This window comes from Octodon degus, unplaced genomic scaffold (assembly GCF_000260255.1).
Source record: "Octodon degus isolate 3935 unplaced genomic scaffold, OctDeg1.0 scaffold00002, whole genome shotgun sequence".
NCBI classification, from domain to species: domain Eukaryota; kingdom Metazoa; phylum Chordata; class Mammalia; order Rodentia; family Octodontidae; genus Octodon; species Octodon degus.
This window is the reverse complement of record NW_004524578.1, coordinates 16,276,398-16,287,245: the sequence shown is the minus strand read 5'-3', so window position 1 is coordinate 16,287,245 and position 10,848 is coordinate 16,276,398. Positions and strand designations below refer to the sequence as shown.

At 40.1% G+C, this 10,848-nt stretch overlaps 1 protein-coding gene across 2 annotated transcripts in view; it reads right to left on the bottom strand.

The window, feature by feature from the left end:
• Positions 1-1,346: 1,346 nt before the first annotated feature.
• Agbl1 (ATP/GTP binding protein like 1) overlaps positions 1,347-10,848 on the bottom strand; it is a 958,008-nt gene continuing 948,506 nt past the window's right edge. For both annotated transcript variants that reach the window (XM_023710175.1, XM_023710176.1), the window contains one exon: positions 1,347-5,859. In XM_023710175.1, coding sequence (XP_023565943.1) covers positions 5,661-5,859 — 199 coding nt within the window. In that variant the 3' untranslated portion in view covers positions 1,347-5,660. The remainder of the gene's footprint in view (positions 5,860-10,848) is intronic.

Here is a 10,848-nt window from a genome sequence, read left to right as displayed (position 1 = left end):
TCCTCCCTAAAACTGTCCCTGAAAATATAGCTGAGTTTCTTCTTGAAGATGGCAATCTCAGTGCTGATCTATCCCACAGTTGAGAGTCAGAGTTAAGAGAGTGATTATGTAATTGCCTGAGTAGGGCAGGGATCCCAGCAGGTATTTCCTTTATTTTTATTTAATTGGTTTGTTATTTTATTTATTTGGTACAGGGTTTCTCTGTGCAGCTTGGATTCCTAGTGAGCATACTGTCTCAGCATCCCCAGAAATGGGATTGCAGGAATGTACCCACCATGCCCAGTTTCAGTGGCCAGCATGGTAGCACGGCATGTGGTACCTGGGATCGAAGCTAGGTGCTTGTGCTTGCCAGGCTGATGCTTAGACTGCTGAGCTATCGCCCAGCCCAGACGTTTTCTTCAGTGACACCTGCTAAAATAATATCTTATTTAGACTGGAATGTGGCTGGGGCCTATTCATATTCTCGCCAAGAACATTCATTTATGGAGGCTACACATGCTGTATGCTTGGATGACAGAACTTTGGGCTTCCTGGATTCCTCACATTCCTGTACGGGTACTACATAACTGACCCTGGTGCCACATCTTACCTTGCCCACAAAGACTACAGTCACACTCAAACATTTCAGCTGGATCTCTGCAAAGAATCATACTTATAATGTTATTATTATTTTGTCAAGGTCGTAATACTTGTTTGCCTCCAAGAAGTAATTTGAATCCCTTAAGCTCTAAAAGACCCTAAAATATCACAGAAATCCCCCAACATAGAAGACTCAGTTTGTCTCAGGCATGTTAGCTGCCCAGCACCCTCTTTTTAGTGGCTGCCTGTCACAGATATAGATGTAGTTACTTCCGTAATTTTCTCATGGAATATGTTCACTTCCAAGGGGTCCGAATCCATTGTACTTTGTGACCCAAATAGACCTAGGGTCTACAAGGCATTTGGAGAAGGGTTTATGTCAGAATAATGAGGAATGATCCTTTTCTTATACATTGAAGGCCTCTGTCTCTGTGTGAGAAGATGATCTAAAATCATCCCTAGCCACCTCCGGCCTTATGTGACCAATAATATAACTTGTTTCACCCTTGCTGTCTTACTTCAATCTCAATCTCTCTCTCTCTCTCTCTCTCTCTCTCTCTCTCTCTCTCTCTCTCTCTCTCTGTTGACAGATGTGGCAGGGAGTTTAAGTTCAACTTCAGCCTCATGGTGCTAGCATATATGTAGTAGATATTTTAAATTATTAGTTATTAAGTTATTTTATTATTAGCTACTGAAAGGAGTCAAGCCAACCCATTTTTAAAAGTCCTTTCTACCACTCACTTTTATCTAAATAATATTTTTTAACATCAAGAATGTGGGAGGGGGATGAAGTCAATTTGCAACACAAACAAGAAAATATCTGCTGGGCAGATAGTAGTAGCTCCAGACCTGATGAGTTATTGCTGCCCAAAAATCTCTGGCCATGAGTAGTATGCTGCTGTCTGTGCATCTTTCCAAGATGGAAGCTTTTCAGAGCCAAGCTGTGAGGTACCAGTAGAACAAAATAAATCTATCACTAATGCTAGCCCAAATGTTCAGATGTACCACATGTGTCACTGTGCTGAGTTCCTAATGAGGTTGACTTAGGTCAAGCATTTCATAGGAGCCTCTTCTCTTAGCATAAGGCAGAGGCTCCTCTCAGAATATAAAAATCAACTCTACAGCTAAGTTTTCCAGGCTGATAAATGGAAGCTACACACGAGAATGTCTCCTCCCATTAAGAATTTCATGTGAACTTACTAGTGTTGGCAACCCTCAACATGAGCTTGTAACTCAGGGATCAGGTTAGCCGTCTCAGATGTTCTTTGTGGCTCTGAATTCCTTTCTGGAGGCTTAGAAGAACTTAGAGCCAATGGATGGAATTCTCGGATGTTGAAACTCACTAATGCCATTGCAAGAAGTGCCTAGGAAGCCAAGTTGGCACAAGGCACACAGAGCTGCAAAAGCCAGTTCCCACCAATGTGAGTGCATGGTCCAGAGCACCTGGATGAATGCCGCAGCCAGTAGGGAAACTTAGGGATGCTGTCCTTCTACTGTCACTGCTCTGTCTGAATGTTTGCTTTGTACATGTGAGGACAAGGCCACTGGGCTCCTTCTCAAGCACGCCTCGCCCAGAGGCAGCCTTCCATGGCAACCACCTGCCAGAGAGGCTCTGTGCCTTTGGAGGATGCCCTTTTAGTTAAACTATTTTTCTTCCATATAACATGAACACTGATTGAAGATGGAAAATTGGAGAAAATCAAGCAAATATATGCAATTTCATTAAGATGTTAAATGTCTGGTTTGGAAGCTAGAGGGCAAGTGGGGGACACATTTTTGTGAATTCCTTCAACATGTCAAGACGTCTGCTCAGCACAATGAGCGATGCCAAAATAATAGCAGGCTCATGCATTTTAGAGCTCACTCCTCAGTACTGCCTGGGGTATGACTATATAAAGCATGTAAGTCAAGTTGGGAATGGCAAATGTGCTGTAGAATAAATGTATAAATAGTACAGTGGTTCACAGAGGACAGGTTATATAACCTGGCTTGGGTGTGTAGAAAAGATTCTATGGAGAAAGGTGAATCTGAGTTGGTTTTGGTTATCCCCAATAGATTCATGGGAGAAGAGAAGCTCACCAGAGATGAGGGAAATACGTGAGATGGTTCTAATGTCAAGGGGTTATGCACCTGAACAAGTTGTGTGCATAGAGGTGGCACTAACTGTGGGCTTGTCCAGGTATACTTCTCCTTCCGTTTCCATTTCCTGATGTACTGTGTTGGTGAGGGTCCCTTCCTGCACAGTACCTTGTGGGTCTCTGAACAGTTTGCATAGTCACAAATGGCTCCCATAATCTTCCCCTCAGTGCAAACACTCTGTTCTTCAGCTGTCATAATGTCAGGCCCAGGAGTTGCTTCACATTAGTGAATAACCAGCCTGACAAGAGTACCAACCTATAGGCTACAAGCAGGTTGGGGCTGGGGTACTGACACATGCACACTGGTGTCCAGCCTAGCTCTCAATGTGCGTCTGCCAAAAAGTCTTGAGATCTCCCCTATCACATTCAGAATTAAGTTTCGCCCCTTCCATCGAGCACAACAAATATTAAATCTGACTGTACTCTAGTTTTTCTATTAAATCTCATGTTAATGTCCTCTTTCCTCAATAGACAAATATATCCATTAATTTAGCAACACTGGACATTTTAGTCCATGTCCAAATCTCTCCACAGGTGTCTGTTTCTTAGTTATATTTCTTCATATGTATTTCCTCCATGTTCTGCCTGTAAACTCCTGCATGGCATCTAAATTTTCAACTTCTAGAAGATCTTACCATTGAAATCTTAAGTGTTTTCCATATTATCCTTTATATAGCTCCATATTATCCTTTACATAACTGTACAACGCTGTACTAAAATAAACTGTGTGCTATTCCTGTTAACTGTAACTTGAGTTCACTGTAAGTTTTCTATGACTTAATAAAATGCAGGACACACAGTGATCCTTTAACTTACTTTTGTTGTATAGAAAGACCAACAATATTACAAGTTCCTGATTTTTTCAAAAGTTCCCTTGTTGAAACTTACCTGCTATTGTTCCTTTTTCTCATAAATGTGAGAAATTAATTAATTATTAATTCAGGCAGAGGTATTAATTGCTGGCAATGAGTTAGTATTGCTCTCACCCCTTTTCCAGCTTTTACGTTTCAACAATATTATTGTCTTGCTTCTTCGAAACAATGGAGAAACAGGAGCATTATGTATTCCTCAATTTATCAGTGGAAAAAGGGCATAAGGGAAAAGTTAAGGGATGCCGTTAGTTTGGGTTTGAATTCAGGGTCTTCGCTATTTCTTTTAAACTTCTTATGTATGCCATGGAAATGTGAATGTCTTACTATGAAGGATGGAGGTGAGATTTCTGAGATGCAGCAAGAAAATTTGAAAAAGAGTTGGAAACAGAAGAGATTATCAACAATGTCAGTTTCCTAAAACACAACACACATGCCTTTTTCTTATGTCTTATGTTTGAATTCTAGTAAAATTTTGATCTGCGTCTTTCCGCTAACCAAGAGGAACAGAACATTGTAATTTTTCTGTGGAATTATGTTAATGTTTCCAAAACTTTCTGGTGGTCGATGGTAAATCAGACAAGCTCTCTTTTGAAAATATTGATCATCCAACCTCTCCTGGAGTTACTTGCGATCACAGAACTACTTTGCGGTTAGTAGGATCAAGGACAAATGCTCCGTATAGTTTCTTGAAAAGTAGGAAACATATCCTGTTTGGAGCAATTCTTTAGCTTCTCTCTGGGTTGCAGAGAAAGTAGCTGATGCTTTCCCAGCAATTCTAGATCAAGAGTTGAAGCAATATGCACTAGAGCTGGAGGACTAGACGCTGGGTTTCTGTCCTTGCACAAACATGACCTCAGCTCTGACCTCTGGACATGAGAAATTCTATATGAAAGAAAATGTATTGCTAACATTTTGAATTTCCCACCTCTCATAGCCAAATCTAATTCTGATTAAATACATATGGTTTTGAGTAAACCCATATTTGACTTTGAATCTACTCATCTTACCTCCCATTCTCTAACTGTCTGCTGACCTCACCAATCATACCTCTGAGCTGCTTCTCGCTGCACACAGACTTGTAAAGCATCACCATCCAAAGCTCTTCCCCACGGAACTTCCTTTCCAGAGTCCTTCCAGTAAGACTATATCTCAATCATGTGGCCCCAGAGAACATATTTTTGTAGCTGTAAGAACACTTATATAGAATCCTTTGTGTCATGGAGGGGAAAAAGCTAACACTATTATACAGTGTGTGCCAAACTGCACAGTTTTATTTCATTTCGTCTTTAGGATAACTTCATGGTATATAAACACTCATTCTTATTGAGTATATAAAATCCTTGAAATTTGGAGAGACTTGCTTAAGTTTTCATAATGAGTAATGCCAGACCCAGGATATGAGCCTCATCTGTCTGTCTGATTCTGAAGTGAATGCATTTTCCAGGGCACTATGTTGTCTTCCAGCACAGGCTTAATGGACTGAATATACAAGGTTTAGAAATTTGTGAGGACCAGTGACCATCTTTTATTCCATAAAATCTATTCAGGTCTCTACCAAATCCATAAACCATATACTAGTACAGACCTGAAGGATGACACTTGCAATTACTTGGCTGCACAGTATTTTATGCTTAATCAACCAGTACCATATGACCTTTCCAGGGCCCTCAAGGTTTCATTGAGGCTAATGTTGGTGCTAGAAAACTCAGATGCTATCTCTCATAGAACACTCATATATGGAACAACTTAAAGTCACATAGACTCCTGGCTTCTCAGCCCCACTCTGCTGCTTCCAGTTGGCTTCAAGCACAGAGATGCCAGAGAGTTCGGTACTGTGTGGAGAGGTCCCATGATAATCCCATACACTGGGGCCCCATTCTAATCACAATGGCAGCATGCCTAGGTTCCAAGGGCAGTACAACAGTGTAGAAAAACATTATAATCATGAAGTACCCAGATTCTATGCATAGTGGAGCTAGAATGAAATCAGGACTTCACACAGGCTGGCTGTTTCACACTGTGTGTGTCTGAGTCCAGTAGTCAGAAACAGACATTTTGGGAACTGTGGGGATTACAGGATGGCATTTCTGTTCTGCCTGGCACCATCCTCTTCTTCTGCCTCATCCTGATTGGAGACACACTCCTGGATTTGCCGGTCTAGCTCAGGGATGCTTCCGTCTTGGTCTGAGCTGACATCTGAAGTGTAGTCAATCTCTTCCAAGCAAGCCGGCTCATCATCCAGTTCTGAGACGCTGCTCCTGCTCCACCTGCTGTGGGTTCCAAATGCATGGAGAAAAACAGAAGGAGGGGAAATAAGGGGGGGGGAGTACCAAAGGGAAGAAAATTAGGAACAAGAAGATGGAGGGAAAAGAAGAGGACATGAAAAAAGAAGTTAGCCAAAGGAACAATACTTACAGTTACCTGAAACAAAAGGATGGTGTTTTCTCTCCCTGAGTTGTAATCTCAAAACTTATTGCTCCTTTAAAGGAGCTGCACATGGACATTGCTGTGCCCTCAACCACTGCCTTGGGATGGAGGAACAGATCACATAGGATCCATGCGTTGCTTTGCTTCTTTGGAAACAGACTCTGTATTCTTAGGCTTATCAGATTTCTAATTCCAAGTTGTGGACTGGGTCATATTTAGGTTTTTCACCACTTTGTAAACAAGCTCAAAATGCTGTCACTCAGTACTTGGAAATGCCATGGCATGGGCTCCCCAGAAAGAGCAAATACAGCTTCAGGGAACTTGCACGGTCAACACCCCCGTGCTTCCCATTATCCAAAAGAATACTGTGGAGCATAATGCATAGCCTTCCTTTATCATGATGAATGGCGTGCAGGGATTCAAAAATTAGTGGAGGTTGAAATTAAACAATGAGAGCCTGAGTGAGGACACAGCACCGTCTCTGCCCTGTTTGTGCATGCCCACTATCTGCACCTCTCCCCACAACTTAACAAATCAAAGATCCATGAGGACTGACCAGACGGAGATGGAAGGAGGCAACAGGATTCCACCAAAGTCTGCTACATACTCTGAAGGGGGTGGGGGAGGGGCTCTTCCTCCCAAGGAGCTATAGCTCCCTCATTTGCATAAGGTACCTTCTTTCCCTAAGCCTTTCTAATCACTCCCTACTTAGGACTTAAACAATTAGGATTAGCAGCATGCTGGGTTTCTACACCGTGATTTATAGAAGGCAAGCACTTCATAAATCAGGGAGAGCTGTTCATCCGCCTGGCTCGCCATAAACAATGGAAATGGGTAATCAGCGGCATGGTTCCATGTTAGCTCAGAAAATGAATCACAGGCCAGTTTCTTAATTGTCTACTGACAGATGGGACCAGTTTCTGTACTCTCCAGACCCTCTGAACCCAAAACTGGAGGTCTGTTGGGACATTGCCTGAATGGAGAAGGTGAAAAAATAGGAACCTTGTTTCCATAGCCCCACAGCATTGAATTGATATCATATTTTACGGGATGAATTGTGGATAATAAAGTAATTGGGTAAAAGAAGGTAAGAGCTGCCCTAGCTGTAACACAGTTTCAAATCTGAAAGATCTCGAGTGTTCAAGACTGACTTTCTACCTTACTAGGCATAGAAGTGACGTTGCCGTACACTGTCCAGAGTTTGGGTCTAAATCGTAGCTGTGAGACACTGGTAGGGGGGAAGCCTTGATCTAAAGAATGGCAACAATACATGCCTCTGGAGTGTGGATGAAAGCTAAGCGAGAAGACACAGGGATGCTGTCTGGTACAGTGCTCTGTGAAATGAAAGCAATCAACAAATTTTAATTCCACGGCTCCGCTGCAGATGCTAAACCTGGTAAGACATGGTGTGAAAGGAGAGTGTGCATTTAAATTTGTTGTTTCACACCTGGGCTACTGCAGTACCTACTGAAACCATGCAAAGTGACACTGCTAATGTCTCTAAAATGTGGTTTGTATTGTGTTTTTTCCAAATTCAGGCTCTGCAATAACTCTCTGCTGCTCCTTAGTACAGGGTGAATATCTGATGGACCAGAACTTCCTGGTGGATAGGACCTTCGTGCGGGGACCAAATAGCAAAAGCCTAAGAGTAAAACTCAACAGTCTTACCCTGGTCAGGTCCTAGTCAGGTCCCGCCTTTCCTCTCTGAATAGTCTGTTTTACTCATTCGTAACCTGGAACCTCTTTGCACAGCCAAGTTAATAGATGTTCTTGTTGAAATCATCCAAACACACAAAATTAATGTTTGCCTACCTTAACTCACGCAACCAACTTCATTTTATATAGGTAAATATATATATATATATATATATATATATATATTATGATATGATATAATATATATATATGATATTCCAACTGTTCAATACTCAGTCACATAAGGCATATCTTTTTCAATAGCCCACGAATTTCTGCTGAATGACTATTTTATTTTTGTTGGATACAGATCTCCCTATATAACCCAGGATGGTCTGAGACTCATAGAAATTCCACTTTAGCCTCTTCAATTCTGTGATTATGGGCTATGGCACCACGCCTCACCCAAATTACTGTTTTAATAAACTTCTCCCTTACAAAAAATTCACCCACATATCAAGCTTTATGTACCCCCATAATTTATTTTGATGGTGAATTTGGCAATAGACAGTAAAAACATCAATGGCTTAGTTGCACTCATTTTTTTCTTCATTGTAGAATGTGTAGGACATTTTGAGAACGCAATAGACATACAATAAAAGGTGGTCAAACTGAAGATTTAACAAGGGAACATATAAGAAAAGTGTATTGTGGGTTATAATTGGGGGAGCGAATTATCTTCCTTATATTCTTTGTTGTCAAAAGCTTTTATTCAGTAGGATTATTATACTATAATTATTATGCTACTGCATTTTGTTGATGTAAAACTAAGATGCTTTCCTTCTACACATGAAGAGATGTAGGTCAAAGTGTATAAAATAATATATATGCAAGATGAGTTAATCTATAGCTCTAATGAATGACATGAAAATAAAAGTCCCTCCAGTGTACTATTTATACAGTCCTGCCTACACAGTCAGTTTGACCTTGGGGGAAGGGCCACAAGTCACATGGTGGCAGATGGTAAATAAGGTGGGTGAAGAGAATTCAATGGGGGAGAGATTGCTTTAAACATAGGTGTTGCAGCAATTGGATTATTAGTGAAGGAGGAGGTAAAAGAAAGGGAAAGGGGAAAAGAAGGCTGAGGGGACATAATACTGTGTTATGTCCCCATAAGGAATGTAAACATTATGTCCTGCCCAAAAAAAAAGTCTATTTGAAAGAAAGGAAATTAGCCTTCACCAAAATCTCACTTTATACAAAGTTAAATTAAATGGATTATAAATTCCAATACAAAACATAAAACTATAAAATTTTTAGGAAAATGTCAATGAGATCTAGGGCTAGGCAAAGATATTTTAGAAGTGCTATCACAAACATGATTCACAAGAGAACATAATTATATACTGAGTTTCATCCAAAATAAACTTTTGTTTTGTAAGACTTCATAAAGAAGATAAATATGAAGCTATTAACTGTGAAAAAACATATTTTAAAAACACTTAGCTGATAAAGGACTCATTCTTTGAATGTGTAAACAACTCTCAAAATGACTATAAAAATCTATTTAGAAAACATGAAAATGACACAAAGAAACAATTCCATAAAGACAACATACAGAAGTTAGTTAAATACATGAAATGTTTGTCCATGCTACCCATTAAAGAAATTTAAGCTAATACTATCAGAAAGTATCAGTGCATTTCTATGAAAATAAATACTTTTAAAAAATCTTGGGGCTGGGGAGATAGTTCATAGAATAAGTGCTTGTGTGGCAAGTGCAGGGTCCTGAGTTCAATCCCTGGTACCACAAAAATAAAATAAAATAATAAATAATAAATATTAATACCAAATGCTGGAGCTTATAGAACTAGATTTCTAATGCATGATTGGTGAGAAATTATAGCTATACTGGAAAATAGCATATAAAGTTTTAAAAATAAAAATACACTTTTCATAAGATCCAGCTATTGCCCTCTTTGGCATTTATCCCAGAGGGGGGAAAAAAATCTATGTGCACACTAAAATCTGCACATAATTGTTCCTTCCAGATTTATCTGTAATAAATTTCAAAACAATCAAAATATTCCTAAATTGGTGAAAGTTTAAATACACTGAGGTGGATGCATTTTGCACTACTTGACCAACAAACAATGAACTCCTGATTAATGATGAAGAAATCTTGGATCATGGAACATGGAAGAATATTACAAACATGAAGCTCAAAGGAGAAAAAGCTGACTTCAAAGGATAGTACGCTGTATGATTCCTTTTAGTGAATGTTCAAGGTGACACCACTAGGCAGTACAGGACCACTTAGCTGTCAACACAGCTCAAGGATGAGATGAAAGACCTTTGTGCTGATGGAAAAGTTTTGTGTCTGGCTTGCAGCGGTGGTTACATGAGCCTACGCTATGTGGTCATTGCATGAAAATACAGGGCTGGTGAGATAGCAAAGCAGACCAAAGTGCCTGCTTAGGCAAGGGCAGGGACCACAGTTTGATCCCCAGAACCACATGCCATGTCAGCCCCACCCCTGGGGTGGGCTGAGCCAGCCACAGAGTCTGGGTGTGGTGGCACACACCTGTAATCCCAGTACTGGGGAGGCTGAAAGCAGGGGGATCAACCTGAGCCCGAGCTGCATAGTGAGACCCTGCAACAACTAAATACATTAAAAACAAAAAGAAAAAAAAAAAACCAACAAAACGTGAAAGTATACATCTACTCCATGCCAAGGTGAGGTACTCAGTCTCATGAGGCACTAAATTACATAAGGTGCTACCACTGGAGGAATCTTCCAGAAAATATTCAGGCCCTGGCAGTGTCTTTGCACAGTTCCAAAAGGCTATAATTATTTCAAAAGCTTAAAATTTCAAATTACTAAAAAGTAAAATATATCATAAAACTTCAGGAGGGGAGAAGGAGGGAAGTGGAGGAAAAGAAAAAGAGGAATGGAATTGCTATGCACTGCAAATATGTATTCATATTTTAATTTTTTTAAAAAAATAAAAAGCCACATCTTGATTATTCCCATCTCATTATCTTTTGAGAATGTTCCTTACATTTGTCTTTTTATTACAGATTTCTAATGATTCAATCTGAAAACAACTTCTTCTTCTTCTTCTTCTTCTTCTTCTTCTTCTTCTTCTTCTTCTTCTTCTTCTTCTTCTTCTTCTTCTTCTTCTTCTTCTTCTTCT